Raw genomic sequence first — 14,666 nt, forward strand, 5'->3', positions numbered from 1 at the left:
AATGGGTGTGGCAGAAGTTGCTAATCTGTGAAGGACTTCTCTCTCCCTACCTAGTGTTGTACTGGAGCTTAAATCTGGACCTGAACTCAGGCTGGGACAAAAAGGGAAAGTAGTGATGGAGATGCTACTTCTGCAGCAGAATCAGCAGTATTTCACCTTCGACCCCATTTTCTAAGAGTTTAAACACAGACCATGCAGAGAGCGCTAGAGGCCAGTGGGATGGGAAGGGCAAGGCAGTCACATGCAAGAGAAGCAGAAAAGGGAAGAGGGGCTCCCCCACCCTCTTGGGGTTAGTGTGATTTCCTCTCCTTTCCCAGGCTCACTCATTCAACAGGTGCAAACTGACTAATCCAAGTCTCTCTGAATTCAGAATACTTTGAGAACAAAAGGGCTCTGAGGCCCTTGTCTAGGACTACAGATATAGAGTGGTTAGCCAAGAACCAGAAATCAAAGGCTGGTCAGCATGGCCCATGGTGAGACAAGCAGATTTTTCTCTCTGTCCCTTAGGGAGCAAGAGGCTCCAGGGCCCCCAAGAGGCTTGTAACTATTCTTGGGTGTAGCTTTTATACCCTGATCCTTTTAGGTCACTGTGTCTTTTCATCCATGTGGACTAGAAAAAGTGACTGTCCTCCCAGAAATCACAGCTAAAGAAGGGTGGCAGCAGCTAAGGTACCATGCACAAAATAAAATGGTCAAAGGAAGAAAGCAGTGGGCACAAGCATGAGGAATCCAGTCTGAAATGAGCAGCACACCAGAGGAAAAGACAGAGAAAAGATTTTTCAACCTATAACTAAAAAGCCCCCTTGAAAGATGAACGTACTTAGCTTCCTCCACTACCTCCACCTCGGCGTGAGCTGTGATGGGTGCGTTGGAGTGGGCTCCCGTGGGGTCGTCGACATTTAGCTCTCCATTGGTTGAGCTAACCACCTGAAACAGAAGCACAGAATGTGACAGATGCCATGGCAACAGGAGCCTCCTGCCAGTGCCAGAGAGGCTCACTAAGGGAGTTCTGGTCTCTAGCTTGGGTAAGAGCCAGGCAATGTTTCGAATGTTTGTTTTTCTGGGCTGGGGGGCCAAATGTCCTAATTTAGGGAATGTGCCCGGACCCATATCATGTGAAAACACAAAACTCATCTAACTATGACAACTTTCATACTGAATGCCTGCTCTGTGTTAGGAACTCTTGCTACATTGTGTTGTGTTGTATGTGTGTGTGTAAATCTAATCCTCACAGAAATCCTATAAAATAGTTGGTATTACTGCCTCTAATTCTATTCCTCTCAGCTTATTATGGTATAATTATATACAGACTCAGTGATGATGTTAAAAAAAAAATCTAAAGAGGAAATCAATAGTAAGCATCGAAAACTATAAGCAGTCACACTTTCCTTTAGAAATTTCTTCACAGCTTTGGACCTTCGGTTTGAAGTTACTCAAACAAGACTGCCGCATCCTCCCTGTGTGAGAGGGCAGACAGTAAGAAACACTTTCCCTTGGAGGACCGGTCTTATGTCAACAACCTTTATTTCAGGTTCAGCGTCATCCCATTTCTCACTGACGGTCCCCGAACTGTAACTGAAGGCTCTCACTCCTGTCATCTGGTTAATGTGGAACCGATCAGGCTTCTCTTGCTTGTGCAGCTGCTTCTGTCACCTGGTTTCATTTCCAGCACATGATTCCTGCTTATGTGGGTGCTGGGAAGTGGGAAAAGGGACCCCGCTGGACAAACCACTCTGCTGTTAAAGATCTTGGCTGAAACATGGGAGAGAACCACAAAACAGGATAAATGGTTCAGATATCATATGCCCCTGGGTAAGTAACTTTTCATCTATATGAGACTGTTGCTTATAGACTGATGTGAGAATTATACAAGAAAATGCATGAAACCATGTCTGGTACAATACCCGGTCTCTATAATGGAGACAGCACAGCACGGTAGGTAAGAAATGGGCTCTAGACTTACTCAGCCCTGGATTTGAACCCTAGCTCCACCACTTACTTGCTGTGGGTCCTTGGGCAAGATCCTCACTCTTTCTGTGCCTGAGCTTCCTAATCTGCAAAATGGGGAAACAATGCTGCTTACCTAATTGGGTTACTGTGCAGATAATCCATAGAAAGTGCTTAGCCCAGTCTCATGGTACATGATAATGGCTCAATAAACATTCACAGTACTGTTATTCTCCCTCCATATATGTTTACTTTTATCTCCCTCTAGAGCTGGGAGGGAGTAATCTAAAAATTTCCTGCACACTTATAAAAAGGAAGGTGGAGGGAAATGTTTAGTCTAAGGAATCTTTGAGGTATTTATTCAAAAAGGAAAGGGCAGACAAGGTGACTACAACTTATCAGCAGTCTTTGCCCACCATTATTTCTAAACTAGAAGTATTTATTATTCTTACTAATTACATCAACATAAGCTTTAAAAAATTATTAACAATGCTGTACAGTTAGTCAAGGAAACATACGACATTAAACCGGGACTTACCCACGGGAGACCCAAAATTTGCTAGCAATCAAATTTAGCATCTCTGATCAATGAAACCACCTAACCTGATTTATCTCCTGATATGATATAATGAATACTACATAGTATTATCTATATAGTATTCTTGCAAAAAAAAATTTATCTGAATCTTAAGTATGATGGAAAAAAATAAGAAAATCCAAAGTGCAGGACATTCTATAAGACAAGTCTAAATTCTCTTTAAAAAAGATATGTCTAAAAATCTTTTTTTTTTTTTGTTAACACAGAGGTGATCTTTATAGATTAAAAGAAATTAAGAGACTGAAGAGGCATAACAACCAAATGCAATGCATGAACCCTAATCAGATCCACAACACTATAAAATAAATTCTGGAGACAACTGGGGGAAATGTGGTATGACTGTATACGAGCTATTATGGAATTATTAATTTTCTATATATGACAGTGGTGGTGCTGGTCTCATGAGAGATGGCTTCATTCTAAGGAGACGCAGGCGCAAGTGTTTTGGGCTGAAATGTACTTACAAATACTTTAAAAACACCCTCCTCCTGAGTTAAAGAAAATATGGCAAAAATCAATCATTTGTTAATCTAGTTAAGGATACACATAGGCTCACTGCATCTCCCCTTCAACTCTGCTATAGATTTTAAAATTTCCTAATGAAAAATTGGGGAAAATGAAAAGTTTCAACAAAAATGAAAAGTTGAGGAGAGAAGGTTTGTCGCCTGGAGAACTGCAGTCCTGCCACTGTTGTCCTGGTAATTTCCTCAGCCTACATATGCTTCTGGCGGGCACAAGGAGAGGTCACACCGTGTTTTTCAATACACAATTCAGAAACTAGATGAGATGTTAAATAAAACATCTTGGCCCCACTGACAGAATGAAGCGACAGTCAGCACCACACTGCGAACCACCTGGTGACGCTGGGCCATGGCACTTGCTTACAGCATTTCACGCGTCTCGTACTCTCTAACTTCTCCTCACTGTGCTGCCCCGTGACCCACAAGCAATGTCCTTGGGTGCCCCATTTTACAGACTAGACATCTTGTCTGCATCCATGAGTATCTTGTCTCAAACAAATCAGGCACAAATGATAACTCTATCATCAACTGTCTAACCTTAAACTTAACTGCATCTAAAATATACTTGGGAATCAAGGGCAACGAACCTGGACCTCTAGAGCATACGCTTAATTATTTCAGGTTGGAGGTACAGTTTGTCAAACCACGGGACTGTTGCCTAGGTGTGCGGTGGAACAAACCCCTGGTGGAGGTGACCAAAGAGCTGGATTCTCGACTGTCAGCATTCTCTGTGAGCCCTGGTTTCTATTTCTGTAAGACTAGGCCAATAACCACCTTGGTTCTATTAACCTCATAATTACTATGGCAGTTAAAACATAATAATAGTTAGGAAAGCAATCTGAAAAACTGTGAAGAACTCTAACGATGTAACAAATCATTAAGTATTTGAAACTATCATTTATACTTTTCCATTGATTCTTTTAGAATAACCTAATTTAAAAGTAGGCTTTATTTGTATACCTCGAACACTGGCAATTTATTTTGCTGTAATCACTATTAATAATATTAATCTCACATTTCTCTGGCTATATCCCATTTAAGACCAAAGTAATTAATACAGAATTATCCATGAAAGAGACTAATGTGAAGTACTGTTTTGAACTTTAGCCCTTCATATTGGTAGCATCCCTTTTAAGAGTCTGAGAGATCTGAGTTATAAGCCCTGCTTTTCAGTTGTTACCATGAAGAAAAATCAAGAGTTGTGTACCAAAGGAAGCAGTACTTTAGCTGATAACCAACATTTCAATCCTAATACATTTGATAATTCAAAACTAATACATTTTGGAATTCTCTGCTTTAGTTTCCCTATCTATAAAATTGGAATAACAATGATCTTAGTAAGAGTTGTAAATAACTATAAAGATTTGAGCAAAGTGAATATTAGCTAAACGTTAAATGTCGTTCTTAGTCATATGCCCTTATATCTCCTATATATTTTAATTCAAACAATTTTAGACCCATTTTTTTGGACAGAAGTGAAAGTAAGAGAGTGAAAGTTGCTCAGTCCTGTCCATGACTCTTTGCGACCCCATGGACTATATGGTCCATGGAATTCTCCTGGCCAGAATAATGGAGTGGGTATCCTTTCCCTTCTCCAGGAGATCTTCCCAACCCAGGGATTGAAACCAGGTCTCTTGCATTGCAGGTGGATTCTTTACCAGCTGAGCCACATGGGAAGCCCAAAAATACTGGAGTGGGTAGCCAATCCCTTCTCCAGCAGATCTTCCTAACCCAGGAATTGAACCAGGGTCTCCTGCATTGCAGGGAGATTCTTTACTAACTGAGCTAAGAGGGAAGCCAAATTTTACATACTGTTGGATGGGATGCTTTTTCCACAATATATTTTGGCCATTTCCCATGACATCCAGAGATCTGTCTCTTCATAGTATGGAAGTATTATATTTGTTTAGTTAATGCTAAACTCAGATATTCAGTAAGTGTAAAATACAAACTAGGTTTCAAAGACTTATTATTAAGGTTAGTTTCACCTGCTTCTTTTTATTTTTTAACAAGTGATTATTAGACAATTTTAAATTACATCTCATACAAAAAATTAAATCTCTTAACAGCATTGTTCTAAAATATGTATCTTTACTATTTGTATATTTTTTTTCCCTGTACTTTTTTGAGGACTATTTATCTGAAACTGGATTCACTGGATCAAAAGTGGTAGATACTTAAGATTTTAACAGATATTGCCAAATTACCTCCATAATAGTTGAAACTCACGTTTCAACAACACTAGATGAATTGGCTATTATTAAACTTAAAAATTTTTGCAAATGAGATAATCAGAAACTGATACATGTGTGTATATATATTTACATATATATTTTTAAATTGTTAGGTTTTATTTTTATTAGTTATACAAGAACATTGGGTAAAGAATCAAATATTTATACTCAGATACTTGTGAAAAACAATAATCTCTTTCCTCTACTCCACCATTTCCCTTTCCTTTATAGCTGATTCCTCTGTTTTTCGCTTCCATATCTCTGAATAACATGCATCTTGATTTGTTATTTTTAGGCAGTGTATTCACCTTTTTTATCTTTTTATTCCCCCATTAAAGTTTATACAGTAATTACTAAATCAATTCTTAGTGTTTACAACAATTAAAGGCTATTTACAGCTGTATCATGCAGTGTACCATAGTTATCTTTTCTTCCCTGTATGATTTCTTGTTTGCCATTGAGTTAACTGATAAAATTGCTCTCCAGGCCTCCTGGCCAGCTCTGTTTAGGACAGGCTGCCCTCTTCTACTGGAAGACAGCTGTCAGCCTGGGGCTGCCTGTCTTTACATTGCTGTTTTCCTGAGTTGGATCTCGTTTCCTGGATCCCATGTTTACTCTTTCTTGGTTGATTCACTCATTTTCATAGCACACATCCTCCTACAGCTTCACAAGGGTGCATGAGAAGTAAAATTACTGGAACCACAGATTTTTGAAAATGTCTTTATTACATATTCCAACCAGAATTGACAGTTTGCAGAAGTACAGAATTCTAGGTAGGAAATCACTTTTTCTCAGCTTTGAAGGGATTGCTCATTGCCTTCTAGCTTCCAGCACTGCCGTTCAGAAACCTGAGGCTATACTAAGTTCTGGTCCTTTATTTGCACGTGACTGTTTTCTTTTTCTGGAAGCTTGAAGGATTTGCTCTTTGTCCTCAGTGTTTTGAAATTTCACAATGATATACTTTGATGTGATTTCACCATCCATTTATGCTGGGCACTTGGTGGGCCTTCTGACCTGGAAACAAGTCTCTGATATGTGCGAAATTATTTTGTCCATGAGTTCTGCCCCTCCACTTTCTCTGCTCTCTGGAACTCCCATTGTTTAGAAATTGGACATTCTGGTCTCTTCTTAAATCTTACGTTGTTTCCTACTATTTTTATCTCGTTTTCTTTGCTTGACTTTCTGGGAGACTTCCTCACAACTTTATCTTCCAAAGTTCTGAGCTTTTTGTTTCTGGGCCACACCACTTGGCAGGTGGGATCTTAGTTCCCCAATCAGCGATAGAACCCATGCTCCCTGAAGCGCAGAGTCCTAACCTCTGGACAGCCAGGGAATTCCCAACTATTGCGTTTTAATTTTTTTTTAATGTATTTATTTTTTAATTGAAGGATAATTGCGTTTTAATTTTTTGTTTATTATGTTTTTAATTTCCAAAAGCTCTCTCTTTTTTTTTGGTTTGTTTGCTCTTAGAATATTCCTTTTAAATGTAGCATCCTGTCTTTGCTTCACAGTAGCAATATCTTCTATGAGGTTTTTAATAACTTTTTTCTGTTGCTGTTGCTGCTCTTTCTGGTCTCTTTTTAAGGGTTTTCTTCAGAAGTCTGATAATCCCTGAATGTTTGCTCTTATTTAAAAGTGGGAGAAAGTAAACTGGCACTGTGAGTACAGAGATGGGATTTCTAAGATGATCTCATAGCAGAATGATGTGGATGTCCAATTCATTAGGGAAACCCTATTGTCAGTAGGCTCAGATGTTTTCTCTGGGGGTGGTTAGATCCCCCAGAGCTGACTCAAGCTCATACCTTTAAGGTACACACCTGACTGTCTGCATTCTTAAGTACTAAATGGGAAAGCAGGCAGTCAGTATGCACACATTCATTTAATCTCCCCCTTTCCAGTATGGTATTCCACCCTCAAATGTGCCTTGTATCTCCTAATCCAGAGACTATCTTTTTTTTTTTTTGGCCATGCTGCATGGCATGTGGGATATTAGTTCCCTGACCAGGGATAGAAGATAGAACCTGTACTCCCTGCATTGAAAGTGCAAAGTCTTAACCACTGGACCACCAGGGAAGCCCCAGGGACCATTTTTTTTTGCCCTCTCCAAAGAATAACCTTTGGTCTTTGCTGTAGAGGACAAGTAGGGATCTCTGGCTTCTTAAACAGACTTTAAACCAATGTTCTTCATTTTAGCACATGCCTCTCCACACTTTCTGAGCCTTTTGGGGACTCCCCGGTGTAAACAGTCTCTTAGCTTTCTCTTGTATTGGTTCAGACTTTTATTTTCTTGGGACTCCTAAGTCATTTAATAATTGCTGCTATCCAGCTTCTGACGTTTGATTGCTGTTGCCTCCTTGTCTGTTTTCTCCATTCTTATATGGATTTATGCCTTTAAAAAAACCTCCTTATCATTCTTTTAGTGTTATTTCAGACGGGGTTGTCTTCAATCCATCATTTTTACCTAGATGCTCCTATGAGAACATTTTTGGTTTACAGATCAAAGCTGTCCTTTGAATAACATGATCTTCAGTAAGTCAGTCCATGTACAGATGTATCTTAAATAATCAGCCTAGAAGATGCATTTCTTTATGCAAAAGGCTTACCTATCCCTTTTTAAGAATAAGAATTTATACTTGGTAGCTCTGGGTTCACCTGTGTGCCCCAATTGGTGCTGTCACTTACCAGTATGAGAAAGACAATCAGGTTAAGATTATTAAACTAGTGACATGTGTGAAAAGTTAAGAGACACAAGATGTTCTTAAGTGTGAGAGAGAATAAAGATTCAAAATAGTCCAAAGGAAATCAGAAATAATTATTTGAGGAAGGGAAAAAAGAACAAAGCTCAACTCCTTGAGTTCCCAGTCATAAATAGCTGAGTGAGTCCAATAAACAATTTGTCTTTATGTGCTACGGCACATATAATCATAGGATGAGCTACATATGCAGTCCTCTATCCTCAAAATACTTATTTTAAATGGCTCAGATCTTTACGGTTCCCAGACCTGACACTAACAGACTTCTACCTTGACATTATTTTATGGTCTATCATGAGTGGATCAAGGTTGAAGGATTCATTTCACCAGAAATTAGTGTCAGAAATCATATACATATTTCTTAGTCAATTACAACAACCAGCAATCATCTCAACAAGTGATTCTTACAAAGCACCTCAGTAGAAAATCAGCACAGAGATATGCAGTTAACCATAAGAGCAGCTCAACCTTACTGTGAGACTCCATTCTAAAGGAACCTGAGTTTCAGAAGCAAGCCAACATTCTACCAGCCAAGCTGGGAGGGCCAAGAGAAGGCAAGGAAGGCAGTCAGTACCTGCACTGATCCCCCATGGCGGTCTGCGGCCAAGTGAGACGTCAGGTACGAGGTATTGGTCTGCCGGCTCGGCTGGATTTCCCACTCTCCTCGGCGCTCTGACGATGCAGTCTGCTCAGGCATTAGGAAGCATGAGAGCAAGATACGGAAGGAAAGGTGAAGCAACAGCAAGCAATTACAAAATCAAGTACATTAGTGTCCCTTCAGGTTTTGTTTTTGTTTTGGATTTTGAACTAACAACTGCTGCAAAGCACTGAGAAAAAGCTTGGCTACATTTATTTCAGCCTAACAAGTCAACACATAACTGTCTCTAACATACCAACCTTGCCGAGACACAGAAAAACAATAATCACCACAAGAGGAGGTAAAAAAAGAAAATCTATCAAAAGCTGGAATTATCTTTTAGTTTCCATATTAGTAAAACTTCAATAGCCACTAAACAGACCAAATTCAGAAAGTTGGATTGCTGCACAAAGGAATAATCATACTTAAATCATTTCACTGATTAAAGATCTACCTAAATAGGTAGTAGTCAATACAGAAAATTTCAAGTGCTAGGAATTAAGACAGTAAGTCTTTTCCTTGAATAGGGAGCCCACTACTCTCAAACTTCCAGAAGACTTTCAACTAATATAAAATGAGCAGTAGCGGGAATATGCTTTCTTCTCTAAAAGGATGAGCCAAGTCTCTCTTCAAAAGTAGGTTCAGAGGTCAAGAATATGAAAAGATGAGGGAAAATAAGGCTACCATGTTCCTCAGATTCCTCTAGTTATCAGTCTCCAGTCTGGAATTAGAAAAAGTTTAGATAAGACTACATAAACTATTTTCTTCTAAAAAACAAAAGGCAGATCTTTTCCCAGCAAAAGGAGGGCTTTTGATTCAAAATCTCATTGGGTTCTGTTTTCAAACTTTGCTGCCAGTCAGGCTCTTTTCATTCCTTCTTTACCTGTTTTTTAGATCTCACACTATTCTAATCTTGCTCATATGTCATATCTGTTCTTAAGAGTCTGTTTAGGTGCCTCTTCCCCTGTACCAGATGGCTGAGGAGGTGTTAACATTATGGTGCTCAGCTGCAACAGTCCTAAGACTCTACAAAAATGAAAAATGAGGGATTAGTAAATCAAATTTTAATTGCTGCTGATATTAACAGCAGCAGGGGTTGGGATGTGATACTGCTGCTCTGCATGAAAACCAGTAAGGATGCTATAAATATTAGAAATATAGCTATAAATGCTGTATTCGTTAAAAAAAAAATGTTGGTGGGGGGGAGACTGAAATAGTAGTAGTTTGAGGTTCCTTTTCACTCACCCCCTTCTGGAACTCATTGACAAAGAGTAGTTTTAAGCTCATCTACAAATCACAAAAAGGCTTTGCCCACCCCCTCCCCCCAAAAAAGGCATCATATATCAGCTGCAACTTACTCATCTTCTTAACTAATGGAGTATGAAGTCACATGGGTAACAGCATTATAAAAGATGCTGGCCATGTTTTCTGATATTCCTCTATAAGAAGGCAGCTGTATTAACTTGCTTGCTATATACTCTAACAAGAGAGAAGTTTAGTTTTATTCTGCCAATCATATTTGAGAGAATCAAAACTGCCCCAAATATCTCCCTACCCCCTCCTGCCAAGAGAGGTTCAGATGTTTAATTTCGCCAAAGTAAGACTGTAGTTTATAACATAATCATAATTATGTTATAAACCAGTATCCATAGCCTAGGAGTGCTTAATCTAATTTATTCCACTACTGGAGATTTGAGACAATATCTGTTCTTCTAATATTATAAGTAATATCTATAACTAAATATCTATTAGTGATAGTCTCTTCAGTTCTTGCTAGGACTTTATAAATTTTCTTATATTTAAGTAGATTATTTAAGCTTCTAAACTACTATATAGAATTGTTTGTTCTCAAAAAATTTAAATGCTTAGAAAACATCCAGACATTTTTAAGTCATTCATGGCTGTTTTGAGTTCTATGATACATGTTCAGTGCAATACTTCTCTCATGAAAAGTCTGTTTTGCATTTGTTTTTAGGGCAAATGAAACATATAGAAAACACTCATTCTTTTAAGCTTAACAAAACCTCAGGCAGCTGGATCAGCTATTAATTCTGTTTTTCCTGAAATACATATCAGAAGTCTGATTTGATGCTACCCATCTGATTCCCAGGGATATATACTTGCTTATATTCATTCTAGCTAAACAGGTAACTTGTTGGAATAATTAAGATTTTTGTCTAAATGAAAATAGCACAACATTTTTTCAAAGGCCTTAAAGTTACACTCCATCCTCAAAGCAATGTTCTATTTGTCTTCTGAAGAGAGAAAAATAACGCTGGCATTTGATATTGCTTCATTAATGCTTCCACTGTGACAAGTGAAGACTACATGGCACTGTCCCACTGCCCTCTGATGCCTGCTGTATCCACTGAAAGCAGCAAAACCAAGAGAGAGATCTGAACTCAGGGTTGTTGGTTTATTACTCTGGGAACTACTTTCACCATAATGCTAAACTCTACGGCTATTCTTTTCTAGAATATAAGGGCTTGGACTGGTATCTAGAAGCTGATGTAAGTAGAAGGATTCATCTGCCAGTTTTAGAAAGCAACTGAGTGCCTAGAAGCTAAACGAAACCAAAGAATGTCAACCTCGACAGCATTCTGCTAGTCTACCTGTCCTTGAGAGGTACTCTAGGCGATGCTGTATACACAGGAGTTATGACAGGCGTAATCAGCACAGGAGCCAGTTAAGTATCAAGCAAACCAGTGGAGGTCACCATGTAAACCCTTCATTGGTAAAAATCATTCATGCAACATGTCTATCTAAAAAGCAATCAGGAGAGTCATTCAACAAAACCAATCTCTCTGCATTATTTCAAAGACAAAGGTCCACACGGAGTGTGTAAGTCCCCAAGGCACCAGCAGGAATCTCTAGTAGTGGGAATTCCTTGGGGTAATGCTTTAAAATCTTCAGCTGGGACTGTATTACCTGCGTGGAAATGTGTGGTTCACTATGTAGTAGGTGAACATAGAAACAAACAAAAAATAGCAACCGAGCAGAGCATAAATCAAAAGCAAAGCTACAAAAAATAGTTTAGGGAAAACATGTAAGCCTAGTGTAAAAAGTTGAAACCACCCCTTTGCTAGGGCAGAGGAAGTGAACATCTTCGAACAACCACTTGGGAGGGATTCATGGACAGACAGTGGGAAGAACGATACTAATGGGAGGGCAAGAAAGCAGAGTCTGAGAACACCTCAGATAACCACCTCTGTCTACGGCTTTAATTATCTCAAATTTCTTTTGGTGATAAGGCAATTTTTCTAAAGCAGAAGGCAGGCAAATATCCCTCCTGTTGTAGCGAACAAACCACCAAATCTTATTTTTTCTTATATAGTTATTTTGAAAAATTAATTTTGATTCCATCTATAAAATGGATCTCATCCATTTTACTTTATGGCTCCTAAAATACTTTCAAAAGTTGCCTCCCATGTCAATCTTCTAGACTTCATTATATAATCACAGTCTTCAACTGTAATTAACAAAAATAGACATTAAATAGTACCAAAAGGTTAGTAATGAATACACTAGATTACATTCTGTTTTACCACACTTTCAAAATTTTAATGCAGCATGTTAAATATACTATATTATAAAGCTCATGAAACAGAACCAATTTTCCTATGCCAGACAGGGATTTTTACATGCAACCTGTCAGCTGTACCAATAATGAGTTCCTGATTTCTACAAACTTGATCAAATATCAGAGATATCAGAACATCACTGATAACAATCTGGAGGGGATTTTTTCCAAGCCCAATACTATATAGGTCCATAGAGACAGCGGTATCGATTCTGTGAAGTTCTGGGGGAAAAAAAATCACAAAAACTATCCTTAAAGGTTTGAAATTCTCTAATCACATCTTATTTTATTCTTACTCAAAATGGCACAATACACGTTCTGTATGGAATGATGATTTATCTAGGTAGGATTACTGCAGAGTCACCCTCCTGTGTGCCACACTACTGAGCCCAGGCTCTAGGGTCTGCAAGTTACAGCTACTGAAGCCTGCACACTCTTGGCCTGTGAGCCACAACCATGGAGCTCAAGCACTACAACGACTGAAGCCTGTGTGCCTAGAGAGCCTGTGCTCCACAGCAAGAGAAGCCAGCGCAGTGAGAAGTCCATGCACTGCAACTACAGAAGATGAAGACCCACCACAACCAAAAACAAAGTTAAATACAGTATAAACATAAATAAATAATATTAAAAACAACAAAAACAAAAAGAATCCACCTGCCAATGCAAGGGACATGGGTTTGATCCCTGGTCTGAGAACTAAGATCCCACACGCCGAGGGGCAACTAGGCCCTGGGCCGCAACTAAGCCTGCAGGCGCTGTGCAACGAGAAACGCCTCCACAGGGAGAAGCCCACACGCTGCAACTAGAGCAGCAACTAAGACCTGGCGCAGCCACAAATAAACAGACAGATAACTACTCCAGTATGACCCTATTAAAAGAGAAAAAGAGCGAGCAGAGGTGAGCACAGAGATGACGTCACTGAAGGGGAGAAGCTGAGAAAAAGACTATTTCAGTTGTGCACTTGTTTCTTGCAATACCCCCTTGGAGTTTAGGTCCCAGCAATGAGGAGGGATGGCTCATTCTGCACTGAGCTCTGGGATGGAGGCAGGTAGGGCAAGAGCGCAGTCTCCACACCTGAGCTCCCGCTGGACAATAGGCAGCCAGTCAGGAAATCGCACATGGTCAGAAGTAGGCAAGAGATCTCTGCACAAACACATCTGCCCCTTAAACTAGAAAACACTGAACCTCACTGAAAACCAGGCAGTACTCTGTGAAAGGAAAGGAACTGAGAATTTAACAGCTGCTTTTTTTTTTTTTTTTTTAAGGCTACTGGACTTAAAAAAAGTAATAGTAAAGGAATTCATTTTATGAAGATCTCTGACCACCTACTTAGCAATCCGGCCTAACCTCCCCTTTGGAAAAGCTAAGCTTATGAGGCACTTCATTCATTAAGCATCACAGCACTAAACCACGGTGTATTTTTCTAAGGCTATATATTCCTTAAGTCAAATGCCTTGGAGTCCAGTCACAAACAGAACAAATCCAAATTACACTTTTATTAGGGCATATCTTCTTCAGAATTCGATATGACTTTCTCTCCCTTAAACTTATGCTGCTTCTATAAAAATGAGTAAGTAGTATTTGAAGATTCAGTATAATCAGGGGTAGGACACTGTGTCTAGCAGAATTTAGTAATTCTCGGCAGTCAATATGACTCTTCAGTTCAGTTCAGTTCTGTCACTCAGTACTGTCTGACTCTTTGCAACCCCATGGACTGATACGAGTCAGTTCTTTGCATTAGGTGTCCAAAGTATTGGAGTTTCAGCTTCAGCATTAGTCCTTCCAATGAATATTCAGGACTGATTTCCCTTAGGATAGAATGGTTGGATTTCCTTGCAGTCCAAGGGACTCTCAAGAGTCTTCTCCAACACCACAGTTCAAAAGCATCAATACTTCAGTGCTCAGTCTTCTTTATAGACCAACTCTCACATCCCTACACGACCACTGGGAAAACCATAGCCTTGACTAGACAGACCTTTGTTGGCAAAGTAATGTCTCTGCTTTTTAATATGCTGTCTAGGTTGGTCATAGCTTTCCTTCCAAGGAGCAAGTGTCTTTTAATTTCATGACTGGAGTCACATCTGCAGTGATTTTGGAGCCCCCCCAAAATAGTCTCTCACCATTTCCATTGTTTCCCCATATATTTGCCATGAAGTGATAGGACCAGATGCCATGATCTTAGTTTTCTGAATGTTGAGTTTTAAACCAACTTTTTCACTCTCCTCTTTGACTTTTATCAAGAGGCTCTTTAGTTCTTCTTCACTTTCTGCCATAAGGGTGGTATCATCTGCATATCTGAGGTTACTGATATTTCTCTCGGCAATCTTGACCTCAGCTTGTGCTTCATCCAGCCTGGCATTCACATGATGTACTCTGCATATAAGTTAAATAAGCAG

General features: G+C 39.3%; 1 protein-coding gene across 13 annotated transcripts in view; it reads right to left on the minus strand.

Moving 5' to 3' along the window:
• CSNK1G1 (casein kinase 1 gamma 1) overlaps positions 1–14,666 on the minus strand; it is a 152,764-nt gene that overhangs the window by 12,353 nt on the left and 125,745 nt on the right. For 3 of the 13 annotated variants that reach the window (XR_006542827.2, XR_006542828.2, XR_003112338.3), the window contains 4 exons: positions 8,628–8,738; positions 2,000–2,054; positions 1,521–1,752; positions 821–927 (listed from right to left, as the gene is read on the minus strand). The exons of 1 other annotated variant lie outside the window; for it this stretch is intronic. Coding sequence is in view for 6 of the 12 variants with exons in the window: in XM_025295764.3 (XP_025151549.1) it covers positions 821–927; positions 8,628–8,738 (218 nt within the window). In the remaining 6 variants the exon portion in view is untranslated. Of the gene's footprint in view, positions 1–820; positions 1,458–1,520; positions 1,753–1,999; positions 2,055–8,627; positions 8,739–14,666 lie in introns of those variants that run through there. 9 more of the 13 variants (XM_025295764.3, XR_003112342.3, XM_025295765.3 and 6 more) reach the window with 8 other exon arrangements.

Source organism: Bubalus bubalis, chromosome 11, assembly GCF_019923935.1.
Source record: "Bubalus bubalis isolate 160015118507 breed Murrah chromosome 11, NDDB_SH_1, whole genome shotgun sequence".
Classification (NCBI taxonomy): domain Eukaryota; kingdom Metazoa; phylum Chordata; class Mammalia; order Artiodactyla; family Bovidae; genus Bubalus; species Bubalus bubalis.